At 50.3% G+C, this 14,492-nt stretch overlaps 1 protein-coding gene across 3 annotated transcripts in view; it reads right to left on the minus strand.

Moving 5' to 3' along the window:
• Positions 1-536: 536 nt before the first annotated feature.
• Positions 537-14,492, minus strand: part of Myh14 (myosin heavy chain 14) — a 71,389-nt gene continuing 57,433 nt past the window's right edge. For all 3 annotated transcript variants that reach the window (XM_026406419.2, XM_026406422.2, XM_026406420.2), the window contains exons 34-41: positions 13,937-14,098; positions 12,209-12,337; positions 11,596-11,684; positions 11,387-11,510; positions 7,386-7,594; positions 3,663-3,771; positions 1,938-2,110; positions 537-1,482 (exon numbers count right to left, since the gene is read on the minus strand). In XM_026406419.2, coding sequence (XP_026262204.1) covers positions 1,326-1,482; positions 1,938-2,110; positions 3,663-3,771; positions 7,386-7,594; positions 11,387-11,510; positions 11,596-11,684; positions 12,209-12,337; positions 13,937-14,098 — 1,152 coding nt within the window. In that variant the 3' untranslated portion in view covers positions 537-1,325. The remainder of the gene's footprint in view (positions 1,483-1,937; positions 2,111-3,662; positions 3,772-7,385; positions 7,595-11,386; positions 11,511-11,595; positions 11,685-12,208; positions 12,338-13,936; positions 14,099-14,492) is intronic.

Genomic DNA, 14,492 nt, shown 5'->3' on the forward strand with positions numbered 1-14,492 from the left:
GTCACACATCCCCTTGATTGCGGACTCTCACCCTATTCGGGCAAGAGCCTTCTTCAGTTTCTTTGGTGACAAACATGCGGATCAGCATTCCCAACTAAAAACCTGGTGGAGTCTGGGGAATGTGAGCCCTTATAGAGAGGGGCCTAGTCCGCACAGGAGCTGCAGACCTGAGCACCCACCATGAGCTCAGGGCTGAGGGCCCCACCCTCTGCATTATGCCTGGGTTGGAATCCTGACTCAACTTCTAACCAGCTGTGTCCTTGGGCAAGCAACTCAGTCTAGCTGAGCTTGTTTTTCATCATGCTAAAAGGGCGGGAGGGGTGTGGTTTATCAATAAGCAAGTATTTGCTGTATACTAAGTGCCAGGAGCTGTTCCAGGTACTGGAAAGCAGTGACATGCCTCTCTCTAAAGAATTGCCAGGGGTAGAGACAAGCATCATGTGCTTGGCACAGATCTCCCAGCTCAAACAATCATTTTTTAAAGATTTATTTTTATTTTATTTTTTTTTAGTTGTAGTTGGACACAATGCCTTTATTTCACGTATTTATTTTTATGTGGTGCAGAGGATCGAACCCAGGGTCTCCACGTGTGAGGCGAGCACTCTACCCCTGAGCCACAATCCCAGCCCCAAATGATCAGTCGTTTTAAAAATTTTTATTTATTGCAAAGACTTGAGAGTTGGTCTGGCACAGCCCACCCCTGGCACTCACTGGAGGCTTGGAGTGAGGAATAAGGCCTCAGAGAGCCTGGGCTTTCTCAACTATATAATAAGCTGTGATTAAAACCAGCAGAGCCCCTCCTTCCAACCCAGGGGAACTGAAGAAGCCCCCACACCCCATCAGAGGTTCCCTGGAGGGACACACAGTCACAGCTAAGAGTCCAATCAGGGATTGGAGTTTATTTCTGCCAGGGCTGGGAAGCTGGAACAGTAAGGGAGACGCTACCAGACCCCTCTGGGAACTCCAACCTGTGACTACAGAAGACCAATTAGAAAGGAGGACAGAGTGGGCAGGAGAGGATAAGAGGGGCTCCTTGTCCTGTCTTTGCAAGGGGCTCAGGATCCTTAACAATTGAAGAAAGGATGGGGAGCTGAGGGGACCATAGCTTCCCCTCAAGCAATAGAGCCCCAGTGGTTGCCGTCTAGCCAGTCTCTCTCCTTTGTGCTTGGGGGACCACCAGTTGACAGGATGTCTCAGGGAGGGGAGGTGGTTGATAAATGCCAAAAAGTGCCAAAGGGCAACATCATTTCCAAAGTGCAAGAAGCCAAAGGGTGGGGTGCATGGGACAAGTGCCTGCTGCCCTTAGTGCACCTTGGCAAGGTGGGTCACTGGGGCTGGGCTGATGGAGGGCCCTCAGGTTCAGGGGGCGGTGGTCCAGAGCCGGGCTCCGCCTCCTGGGCCTCCTCCTCGTCAGAAGCCACGCCCTCCTCCAGGCGGAAGACCTGCCGCACAGTTCGGGTGGTGAAGGTGAGCGGGCCCCTTCTGTGGAAAGAAGAGAAAACCAACACAGAGATGAAAAGAGAGGGGCAGAAAGAAGAGAGACGGGGAAATATGGAGAGAGACAGGGAAAGAAAAGGAAATGGGGAGAGAGGGACAGGAGACAGAAAGGAGAGAGAGGGATGAAGAGATGGGGGACCGAGAAATGGGGGATGGCAATTTGAGGGGCAGAGAAAGATGGGGGGACAAGAGGAGGTGAAGACAGAGGGAGATGGAGGACAGAGGAAGATGAGGTGGAAAATGGACAGAAAAATAGAGGAAGAAAGGAGGAAAGAGAAGGCACAGAAATGAGCCAGAGCAATGGGTGTGGGAACAAAAGGGAATAACTGAGGACCTGGCTCCTCCATTCCAGCCCTGTTCCCAAGCTCCCGGCTCCCCGCATCCAAGGACCCAGCCTCTCTATCCCTAGAACACATCAGGCATGTTTAGAAAGGCCTTACCTGAGCCGGTTCCTCAGCGTTGTCACCTCTCGATTCATGGACTCAGCTGACTCTGTGACATCCTCCAGTTCCCGCTGAAGCCTCCGGCGACCAGCTTGAGCCCTGGATGCCTCCTCCTCAGCCTCTTCCAGCTGCCTCTTCAGCTGCTTCACCCGAAGGTTCCCTTTCTCCAGCTTGGCAGAGTAGGGGGCCCAGGATTTATCTCTGGGTCTCACTCTCCTTCTCCCACAGCCATCTAATTCCCAGCTTCTTCTCACCTGCCCCCTGACCCCTTCTGTCCCATCCCCTGCTCTCTGTTCACTCTTGTCATGCCAGTCTCCAGTGGGCCTCCAGTGGATCCTCTGTTAGCCAATCTTCACATGGCCTCAGAGGGTTCTTCCTACACCCAGATCTGACCCTGTCCCCTGTTCACAACTTTCCATGGCTCCCCAGTACTGCTGGCAGAAGGTCCCAGCATTTCAGGTGGGCAGGCTCTCACTCCTGACTATTTCTCTGCTCTTCATATGCCCACTGACCAGAACAACTTCATCAAGATCCTCTCAGACCCTCTCATCTCTTTCTCCACATAGTCCATTTCTTATCCCTCAACACCTCACCCCTTTTTTCTCTCTAGCATGCTTGTTTGTTTTTTGCTTTTAAGTCACCAAGCTTATTTCCACTCTTCAAGGACTTTGCACTTACTCCTTCTTCCTAGCTCTTCCTTATCCTATGTATCTCAATTCAAATTTAACCTCCTTAGAGAGGTCTTCTTGATAAAATGGATTCCCTGTTCCTCTGACTTCCTCTCTCTTCATTCCCTTTTTTTCTTTATATCTCTTGCCACAATCTGCAATTACCTTTGCCCATTTATATGTTTACTGCATCCTTCTCTGTGCTGACAATGTGAACTCTATGAGGGACAGAACCTTCTGTCTCATGTACATCCATATCTCTTAATGCCTAGCCCAGTGCTTGCTATGTAGCAGGTGTTCAATAATTGTGGAATGAACAGCAAATAAAGCACTGCTGAGCTTTTAAGGGCACAGGGACTCAGTCTAGCCAAATAGACTTGGAGTCTGCTCCAGGCTCAATCACCTACAAACTCTGTGATTTGGGTGCAAATTATATCCCTTTTTAACATTTTGATTTCTTTACCCATGAAATAGGGCTAGTGATAAAATACTAGTTATTTTTTAAAGCAATTACTTATGACACAATAACTGATCAATAAATAACAGCACAGATTCTGGGTCAGTGTCTGACCACCAATCCCACCTCATACTAGCTAAATAATTTTGAGCAAGTCACTTTATATTTCTGTGCAGTTTCTTCACTTGAATAGGGGAAGTAACAGTACCTACTTTATAGGGTTCTGATAAGAATGAATGTACTACATGTTATGTCTTTAGCACAGTGCCTGGCACATAAAAAGCACTTAATCTATTGTTAATTATGGGTCTAGCTTCTTGGTAGGGCTTAATTTCTTTCCTCATCCTGATTGCCTCAGCTTCCTACCTGGGCCCTTTTCAGGCACCAGAATTTTTGTGAAAAGCCAAATCACTAGTTAAAACCCTCTGTTGATGCTCCAAACCCCAGGTTGGCATCTGACTAGAACTCAGTACAGTCCAGCATCTGCATGTTGGTCTTTGTGTGGCAGAGGAGCTCACTGCCTCTTGAGATGGTCTGTGCTGTTTTTAAGTCAGAAGTCCCACTGCCCACTCTTCCCTAATGACATCAACTGCTTACCTGGTCCCGGAGCTGGTCCGCCACCCTGCGCTCCTCCTCCACCTGCATAACCACTTCCTTCAGCCGCTTCTCAGCTCTTCGCACCAGCTTGCCCGAGAGGATGCGCTCTCTAAAGGGAGATTCAGAGAAGGCTCAGGGGGACTCCCCTGGGACTGACAACAGCAGGGGCAGTAACAACAACAAAGAAACAAGCACAGGAGAACTGAGTGTGGGGGAGAAACCACCGCACATTTGGAGCCAGAAGTGTTTTGTGCAGAGTGGAGTATAGAGAAAAAGCAGTTTTGTTTTTTTTCCCTTCCAGTCACTCCTGAGGATCCCATCCATGTTTTCACAGTTTCCAGTCTCCACTAGTTCCCTCACATTCCCCAGCTTTCCCCCCTGATCCTCTTAAGTCCTCCATCTCAGGACTGACTGACCCACTGACCACCCAGTGTGAAAGTGACATAAAAACTGGAGTCACTTGTGTCACAACTCTAACAAAAGCAAGTCCAGGAAGCTCTCATGCACAGATGCCCAGATGACCACAAGAGGACTCATCATGGGACATTCTTAGGCAGAGTGGTCTAAGGGCTTGTCCAGGACTTCTCAAAACCGCTTGCACAAGGGCACTCAAGGGGCAATGCCCTGTCAACCAATTAGCCAACACCAGCTCCTACAAAAATCCTGTGGCCTCTGGTCCAGCTCGCATGGAATTCCTCTTTCCTGACCACCTCAGATGCTACAGCTTGCTCTTCCTGTAGCCCCACTGCTCCCTCCAACCCCATCCCTCCACTCTGGAGAGCTGTCTCCAGTGAGCTTCTTTAGGGGTTGAAACCAGTTTCCAGGCCACATCACCACGCAGATTATTTGCCTTCTTCTTTACTTTGCCCCATTCATCTTTAGGCCACTCAGTACCTGGACCCTGTCCCAGCAATCCCCCGAACTCTGTCTTGTTCCCTCTTCTCTGAGCTCAAAGCCCTGTCCACTCGGGACTCAAGTCTCTCCTGCTCTACTTTCACTGTCTGGCATAGAATTTCCTGTCCTTCTTCTCAGCCTCCCTCTCTGTCTGTCCATAAGCGCCTTCTCTCTTTCTCATTCACACACTTCCCTGGACAAGTTCAGCTCTCCCACGTCAGCAGGTTGAAGTCTGCTGTCTGTTTTCAGAGCTGCAGCTTGGCCCAGCCCCCAGCTTGGGCCTCCACCAGACCACACGTCCCTCAGTTCCCTGTGGAGCTCAGCGCCTTCTCCCAAGCCCATTCCACCTCTGGGTTCTTCATGATCCACCTGGAGCTGCAGGTGAGAGCCTGGGAGTCATCCTTACCTTCTCTATCTCCTAACTCCCCTCACATCCTTTTCCTCCCATCTCCTGAATTTCCCCCACCTACAGTCCCTGCTTGCCTGCTGTCTCCTGCAGGGCCTGTCACACCCGGGGTAAAGTCCACGTGATGGGCCCCTAGTTATGGGCAGTGCTCAACAGCTACAACTGGACCTTTTCATCCCTGGCTGAGAATCAGGCACAGGGCTGACAGGGGGAGTGGGATGACACTGAGAAGTGGAAAGTGGGGCAAGGGAAGAGACCCCTTCAACTACAAATCGTCTGACCACTTGTAGCTCCCAGGGTGACTTTGAGTGGTGGTTCACCTCCTCTGAATCTGTGTCCTCATCTTTATAATAGAGCAGAGAGCACAGGGGCTTGGGCTGCCCATGAGCCCCTGGAAGGCCTCCCTATGGGCCTTAAACTACAATTCCCATGAGTCCCTGGGTGCCTGGCAAGCCTGTGGACCTCCTCTGGTGGGCTTCCAGGGCTGAGTCCTTTCTCTTGTCTGTGAGCCTCTCACAGTGAATCCAGCAGCTTCCTTCCAGCTCCCAGTACTCCCCAGTCACCAGGCTTAACCCCCAATTATCTGCTCTTCCCCTCCCCATCACAGCCCACCAGTCCTCAGCTCCCCCATCTTCCCCCCACAATCTCTTCTTTATCCCCCTCTGTGCATCCTCATGACTCCAGTCCCAGCTCAGGCCTCATCCTCTGCCTGGGCTCTTGGCCCCTCATTCAACCTCCTTCTAGGCCTCCCAGCTCCAGCCTCTCTATTCTAGTCCTCTCAGCTCTATATGTGAGCTAGTCCTGCTCCTCCTCTGGATCATGGCACCCTCATGACTTCCCTGTGCTCCAGAAGAGAGCTCCCTTGCCTGGCATTCAAGGCTCTGTGCAGTTCAAGTCTTGTCTCCATTTCATCTCCTTGATCCCTTTCTTGCATCTCAGATTCCCATAACCAATGACCGTCTGCCACGTGCCTTGGTGCCCTCCATACCTTTCCCTCCCACACCTACTCCCAGACCTGAGCATATCTCAAGTGGGGAATCCCAGCCAACCATGTCTTTGTGGGGAGATGTCTAGCTTCACCGTTTCCTCAGTGCCATACGCATGGGAGGGTATGCAGTATACTGTTACTACAGGCTTCCTGACTGAACCAAAGAATGAACGAGAGAGTGAGTGAATGAAAAGGGAACCTACCATACTTTTTCCTATGTGACAGCACTCACCTCTCTAGACAATGGTAGATGCTGAGTTGCAAGTCAGGCATCCTAGATTTATAGCTTATTTCTGTTTCAGTCTTCTTATATTAAAATAGGGATAATAATGGTCTTCTCACAAGGATTACATGATGTCACACATGTCGATACAGGTAGTCACACACCTACTATATAGTGAGTCCTCAGTAAATGAGAACTATTAGTATTGTTGTGGCCAAATAGTGTCGAGCAGTAGGAAGATCTATTTGTATTAAGTTTAGTAATAAATGTTTTGTTGTCCTATTAGCATAGAGTTTTCACCTGGGAATGTCATGGGACTGCTCTTTTGTTTTTAAATATTTGTTTTTTAGTTTTAGGTAGACACAATATTTTTATTTTTATGTGGTGCTGAGGCTCGAATCTAGTGCCTCATGCATGCTAAGTGAGCACTCACCACTGAGCCACAACCCAGCCCGGGACTGTTCTTAATTCCTCCCAAAACTGAAGATGGAAAATCTTTCAGCCAGATATTGCATCTGTTTCCTTACTCTGAATGTGGATATGTGGATATGTGCTTGGTGAAAGCACAGCAATCTTGTGATCATGAGGGAAGGACTACACAGTTGCTCACCCAGAGCTCTTCCTCTTTTGACTGACTCCAACTCTTATCATGTGAGAAAAAGAAATTCCTTTTGTGGTAGATTTATGGAAACAATGACCCTAATTCTTACCCCTTCCTGTACCCACACCCTTGGCAATAATGACCAGAGCTGCATTTGTCAAGTGGTGATCTGTTTTCTCATGCCCTTGAACTTGAGCTGGCCCATGACTTGCTTTGGTTAATAGACTATGGTAGAAGTGACGCAGCACAGCCTCCAAATGTAGGCCTTCAGAAAACTTAAAACACTTTACTTTACTCTTGGGAACTTGACTCACCCTAGGCAAGCCTGCTGAAGGATTAGAGGCCATATGGAGCAGAGAGGCAAGTGCTTACTATTAACTGAGCCCAGACAAGACCAGCAAAACCATCTACTTGACCCTTAGCTGAGCAAAGATGCAAAAGTGTGGCTCACCCAGTCAATCTCAAGTGAACCAGCCAGCCCCCAAACTCACAAACACTAAGTTTTTAGGGTGGTTTGTTATGCATTTATAGCTAACTGCTACATTCTTGTATAAATTGCACTCTCCGTAGGAAGCAGTTACTTGCAGCCCAAAGCATCCTCTCCCACCTACCTGCTTTCCTGCTCCAGTTGCTCTTCTGCCTGGGCTAACTTAGACTCAAGGGCTGCAATCACCATCTTCTGGCGGGCCCGGGCCCCAGCATCTTCCTCACCCAGGCGTCCTCGTAGCTCCTGGATCTGCCGCTCTAGCTGTTGCCGCCCACTCTCAGCCTTGGCTGAGAAACTGCGCTCTGCAGACAGCTCTGTGGTCAGAGTTTCCACCTGCAGAGGTGGGTAAGGGCAGGACATGGTGATGGAGCCTCAGAAGCAAACAGGTGACCAATCAAGAATTAAGAGGACTAATGAGTTTTATATTACAGAGCCTGCACACATACTAAATACAAACGCTAACTTGTACTTTTAGCCATTGCTGTATCCCCCAACAGCACTGCCAATCCTGGGTTTTAACCTTTTGGGTAGTTTTTTTGCTGTTTTAACAAGTCCATGAGACCACCACAAACTTGTTGAAATGCTCTGAATTCTACCTCTGACTGTGACTGAGTCTGTTCCAGGGGTTTATCACTTTTGTTTGCAGCAGGATCCTCTGGGGAAGTTTGTGAAGAACATGCAAGTTCCAGGGTGACACCTTCCAGAGATTCTGCCTCAGTGGGTCTGGATTTGTCATGAGCAACCCAGCAGGTCTGACAGGAGAGACCCGCAGGACGTGAGGATCGTGTCCTCGGTAAAGAGCAGCTACCCCATTGTGGCTGGGTCAACACACTCCTGTAGTCCTGCTGATGTATTCAACAGGTGCTCTGAGCCAGGCCTCGTGCTGGGCAAGGGAAGCAGGTCAGGACGGCTGATTCGTGCTCATTTCATCTCCCACTCACCTGAACACATCCACCCAGGGATTCGCATAGTTTCCTCTATTTCTTCAACTTTTTTATTGCAAAATAAAAGTGTGATATATTGTCAACACTCTCCCAGTCAAGAAACAAAACCTTACCATTCCAGGTAAAGGTGTTAGGATGTTAGTATTAACAACCCTGCCTCCCAAATAGCTCGTCATCCTGACTCTCAGGGCTGTCTCTTCCTTGCACCCTTTGCACGTGTAGGGCTGCACCCTGTTTGCACCCCTCTGCTCACACACGCATGCTCAGCATGGTTCTCTGTCCTCTCTGCTTCCTGCAAACTGGCAGTCGGTCCAAGGACTCAATTCTATTTGTGAGTTTTCAAGGTGATGAGCTGGCTCTCTGTCATCTGCCAAGGGTGTCTTTACAGGGTTGGATAATCTGCCCGTGCCAAAGCCACGTCTACTCAGAACTTCAGAATGTGACCTCATTTGGAAATAGGGCCTTTGCAGATGTAATTAGTTAATTCAGATGAGGTCATATTGGCGTAGGGCTGGCCCTAGATCCCACAGCCTGGTGTCCTTGTAAGAAGGGAGGAGGCCCAGGCAGGCAGAGAGGACGCAGGGCAGAAGCCACGGGAGGACAGAGGCGAAGGCTGGAGTGGTACCCTGCAGGCCCAGGGACACCAAGGGTGACTGGCAGTCACTGAAGCAGGGAGAGACAGGACCAACCAAGCCAGATGATACCTTGATGATTTTGGACTTCTGGCCTCCAGAAGTATAAGAATAAATTCTTGTTTTAAGCCACCAGGTTTGAGATAATTTGCTAACAGAAGTTCTAGGACACCAGTGTGGTGACTAGTATTTTCTTTTTTAAATGTCACTATGAAGACAGGCACAGTGGCATACATCTGTAATATCAGAAACTCAGGAGACTGAGGCAGGAGGATCACAAGTTTAAGGCTAGTGAGGCCCTGAGCAACTTAGTGAGACCCTGTACCAAAATAAAAAATTAAAATACCTGGGGATGTGACTCGGTGGTTAAGTGCCCCTGGGTTCAATCCCCAGTATTAAAAAAAAAAAATCACTGTGAGCTAGACTTAGACACAGTTACATATTTGATGGGTTCGAATCAGCTGCCATTATTGTCCTTCTGAAGCTCACACTGCCCCATCGTGGGCCAGGGGAAGGCACTGCGTCAACTTCCAACTCCTTTTGACATCGCTGCACCATCTTTATCCCTGAGGGGACGGGCAGGGGTTTAGGCTATCCTTGTTCACCTCCTTTTCTTCTTTCCTTTGCGTTGTGCTGGGTATGGAACCCGGGGCTTCATACATGTAAGGCAAGTGCCTTACCACTGAGCTACACTCCCAGCTCAACTCTTGCTCCTTTCTTGCTCCAAATATGGAAGCAGCCATTTTTGAAGAATTCCTATTTTGAAGAATTCTCTCTCTCTGGTGGGACATGGTTTTCCAGACCACAACCTGGGCACGGGGATGCCCACTGCCACTGGGTTGAAGGTTGCTTCCAACCCGTGGGGGTGGACCCTGAGAAAACGGATCACATCAATTACATTGTCAGCCCCTGTGGATATGACTGCATCCAAATCAGGGTCACCGGCCTGTTCTGTTGACTTTAACCCCTTCCTTATGCCTGCTAGATTCTTCCACATTAGCATCCTCATGTCCAGGGCATGGTGGGTGCCAGAATCAGCACATCCCATACTGTCATTTCCGTTATTCCATGTGACATGCACAGTGATCCCAGAAAAACAATGCTTATAATCTTACCACCAATAGAATGAATGAAAATTGGTTTTAAAAAAGTTCTCGCATGTTTCCCCTTATTTTAAAGTCACACTCCACATAACTGCTGAGCATGTGGCCGTCACTTTCCTCACTCCAACCCTTTTAACCTTCATCAAGTCTAGGACTAGGAAGAAATGAAACATTATTACTCTTCTGCTGATGTCTGTCCGGTGGCAATTCGCACCTTGTTCTCTTGGGCAGTGGCTTCAGTCTGGCTGACATTGGAGCTACTTGGAAGATTCGTTAAAACACTGCTATAGTTCGACTCTTAAATGTCCCCAGAAGGCTCAGGACCCCTAGCATGGTCCCCAGGTTGGTGCTGCTGGGAATGGGTGGAACCTTTGAGAGGCGGAGCTAGAGGGAGGTGTTCAGGCCGTTGGGGGCGCGCTCTCTAGGGGAACTCCATGGAGAGGGGTCCTGCTCTGCCACATGCTCCCCACCATTGCCATCCGGAACCCCTGACAGAGGCCGAGGAGCCACGGCTCTGCCTGTTCACAGACGAGAGCCTCCACAACTGCAAGCTGCGGAAACCTCTCTCTCTCTTTCTCACCCCCAGCATGCCTCCCTCCCTGGGGCAGTGGGCCTCAGAACCTGCAGGCCTCGGAAGTGATTGCGATTTTATTCTGAGTGATGGGAGCAGCCACATCCTGGAACACGCCTGCCACCCCCACCCTGGGAGCCCCACAAGGGCTGGGTCTGACTCCTTCCTGTGCCCCCAGCTATGCAGGGATCTGGTGCATGAGACAACTCAACATGAATGACGTAAGTAGGCACAGGTCTCTGTGGCAATCTCATGGCTCTGCTGTCCCCCCAAGACCTGCCCGCTTCCCAGAAGGAATCCTAGGGGACTCCTGCATGGGCTCGTCTGTCTTCTCCATCACTCCAGGATGTGTTCAGGGGCAGGGACCTAGACTGATCCATTTGCTGGTCCCCAGCACCAGCCAGAATAGGACCTGGGCTTCCAGAAGCCTCAGAAAATATTTATGAATTCAAAACACATGCTTTTCTTCTCTGCTGACCACTTACTAATGCTTTAAAATCCAGACAAACATCTCTCCTTCCAAAGGCCTTCTTGTGACTCCTGCAGAGAGTGTCAACTCTCTTTCTCTTTCCTCCCACCCTTGGCTGACCAGAATACTCCTATTATCATGCTTGTCACCCTATAAAGTGACAGTCTGTTACCTCCAGAAACTCCATAGGCCTCATCTAATTCATATTTGTACCCAGACCTTGAGATACTGCAGAAACACAAGTGAATGAATGCACCGAGCCTCCCCGCGAGTACAAACTCCTACTCAACCTTCAAAACCCAACTCAGATACTCCCCTTTCCATGTCTGCTGGGTAGGAGGACTGAAGATTAGGATCCCAGGCGAGTGTACACCCAGACTAGCAGTGGATGGCGGAGCACACGCACCTGCAGGAGGAGCTTGCGGTACCGGTCATTGAGCAGCTCTGCGTTGCTCTGCTCCTCCTCCAGCTCCTCTTCCATCTGCCCCAGGCGCCCCTCCAGCTGGCGCTTCTCCTCCAGAATGGCTGCCCTAGAGAGAACGGGAAGGGGCAGGTGTGAGAGGGCAGGGTGGCCAGAGGAGGACGTCTCGTCCCATGTTTCCCGGGGCCACTCACTTGCTAAGGTTGCCGTTGGCTACTTCGTCTGCCATCTCATCCCGATCCTGCTGGGCCTGCCGCCTGGCGCGGTCCGACGCGGCCAGTTCCTGTGATGACAGGGGCGGACGGTCAGTGGGGTGAGGGGAATTATCTGGACACTGATCTCACCCGCTCCTGGTCCTCACACCTCAAGTCTCTGGGTCTTTCTTCCACTGATCAGAAAGACACTGTCCCCAAGCAACTCAGGAGTGAACGTCAGTGTACAGGCAGGTTTCTCTTAGGTCCGCCTCCTGCACTGACCCGTGCCCACCTCTGGGTGCCCTAGCCCTCTGCTGCTAAGCTCGCTGTCTCTTCCAGGTGCCAAGCAGGCACCCGGCCAGACCCTCAGTACTCTTTGCCCCCTCCCTCCTGCCCCTGACTGCGTTGTTCCTCTTCCGTGTCCCCTGGAACCAACTCAGGCTTCATCTTCTCTCTCCAGCCTCCCTGCCTCTGGTTTCACCCCCTGACATCCCCCAGGACAAAATCCCCAGGACAAAATCCCTGCCTCTGGCAGTCTGTTATCAGGCCCGCCCACCTCCCCCACCTGACCTCCCAGGGCCAGTGGTCGCCCCTGCCAACCTCCCAGCCTCACCTCCTGCAGCCGCAGCACCTCCGCTTCCAGGGCCTTGAGGCGCTTCTCACTCTCCCGGTTCAGGACAAAGATCTCCTCCCGAGAGCTGCGTGACTCCTCCACCTCCCGCCACAGCTCCTTCATCTGGGCCTGGGCACAACGGAGTGGGTGGTGGGCTCAGCCTGGCTGTGCCTCCCAGGGAGCCCCAACCCTCGTACCAGCTTGACAGAGGGGGCTTGGCTCCCATCCATCTCAGAGTCCTAAGGACCTGGGCTTCTGCCTACAAGTCGCTTGCTGTGTGACCTTGGGCCATCTCTGCCCACTCTCTGGGCCTCAGATGCTTCCTCTTAAAACGCGTCTTAAAATTAAAGTAAGTTTAAAATGAGTGTCACAGCTGGACTCTGAATAACGATAAGGATGGCAACACTGACCGCTTACCTGGGCCAGGCCCTGCACCTACACATGCTGACAATTCAGTGCCACGACCCCAGTCCACAGAGAGAGAAACCGAGGCACACAGTTAACACGCAGGGCAGTGGGTGGCAGAGCCAGCATTCCCACCCAGCCCTCTCAGGTTAAGCCAGGCTGCCCCCCGGGCACTTCTGGGAATGTGTTGACATGCAAACACAAAGGATTTCTGCTCAGTGCTTAAAATACAGAAAAATTTAAAACCACCCAAATGTCCACCACCATTAAAAAAATAAAAGACACACTCCACCTTTACAGTGGGTCCTGGCACAGCTGTTAATAATGACATCAGGTGGTGACAGACAATTTTTACTGTTCTATTTTTTAAATTGTTGATGTTTATTTACCTGTGGCACTGAGAATCGAACCCAGTGCTTCACACATGCCAGGCAAGTGCGCTGCCGCTGAGCCCCAGCCCAGCCCCATTATTACTGTTCTTAATATGATTTTTGATGTAATTTTAAATGAGGGGTTTTCCTCAGTGCTGACACGAGGGGCAGTTTTTACACCAGCTCTTCCCCACAGAAATGCAACGTCAAGAACACATGTGGTTTTAGATTTTCTAGTGGCTACGTTCAAAAGGCAAAAAGAAGTAGGTGAAATTAATTTAGATGCTATATTTTATTAATATCCTAATATGTGATCATATATAATATAGCAAATATATATTATATTCCCCTTATAATCAACATAAAAATCATAATGGTAAAATCATATTTTTGGGGTACTGTCACTTTTTTGGGTACTGTTTTTAAAATCCTGTATGTAACTCGTGTTTCAGACCCCAAGTGTCAGATGTCTCATAGCTACCTGGGGCTAGGGGGCAGATCTATACTTTTTTGTTGAACAAAAACCAAGTATAATTCATAGGTAGATTTTTAAAACCTGCAGGCTATTTCCATATCGAAAAATAAAGTGATGAAACCGGAGTTAAAGAACATGCAAGGTTGGGCCGGGGTTGTGGCTCAGTGGTAGAGAGTGCTTGTGGTGCATGCGGGAGGCACTAGGTTCGATCCGGCACCACATAAAAATAAATAAATAAAGGTACTGTGCCCAACTACAACTAAAAAATAAATATTAAAAAAATAAAGGTATTGTGTCCATCTACAACATATATATATACATATATATATACATATATATACACGTATATATATATGTATATATAAAATATGTGTGTGTGTGTGTAAAAGAAAACAGAACATGCAATGCACAGAAGCAGCCCGCGAGCTCCCTGGCGGCGGGCTGCTCTGTGCGCCTGCGCAGCCGGAGCGCGCTCACCTGCATCTTGCGGAGCTGCTTCACCGCCTCCTCCTTGCCCTGCCCCGCGGCCGTCGTCTGCGCCTTCAGCTCCTCCAGCTCGGCCTCCAGTTTCTTGCGGGCGGCCACCGCCAGAGCCCGCTGCTTGCGCTCCTCATCGCGCTCCACCTCGGCATCCCTCAGCTGCGGGAGCGGGCGGCAGGGTGGTCAGAGGACAGGACGCCCAGGCTCCCCCGTGGCGGGGCAGGTCCACCCACCTCAAGCCCAGATCCTCCTGCCTCGCCTCTCCCCTCCCTCTCCTCTCCTCTCCCTCTTCTTCCCCATGGTCCTGGCTCTGGCCTAGACCTCCCTTTACACAAGAGCCTCTTTCCTGGTTTCCCATCTCTCCCCTCCAGCCCATTCCCACAGTTCCAGAAGGTTCTTTGTACACACTGAGCTAATCCTGCTCACAGTCCTCCCGGAGCTTCCCAGGGTCGCCAGGGAGAAGTCTTGGACGTGCATCTCCATGGGGCAAAGGGTCTTGTGGGGAACTGACACCCACAGAGCCCTTGCCTTTGGTTACCTGCTACTGTTCCCT

Source organism: Urocitellus parryii, chromosome 15 (assembly GCF_045843805.1).
Source record: "Urocitellus parryii isolate mUroPar1 chromosome 15, mUroPar1.hap1, whole genome shotgun sequence".
NCBI lineage: Eukaryota > Metazoa > Chordata > Mammalia > Rodentia > Sciuridae > Urocitellus > Urocitellus parryii.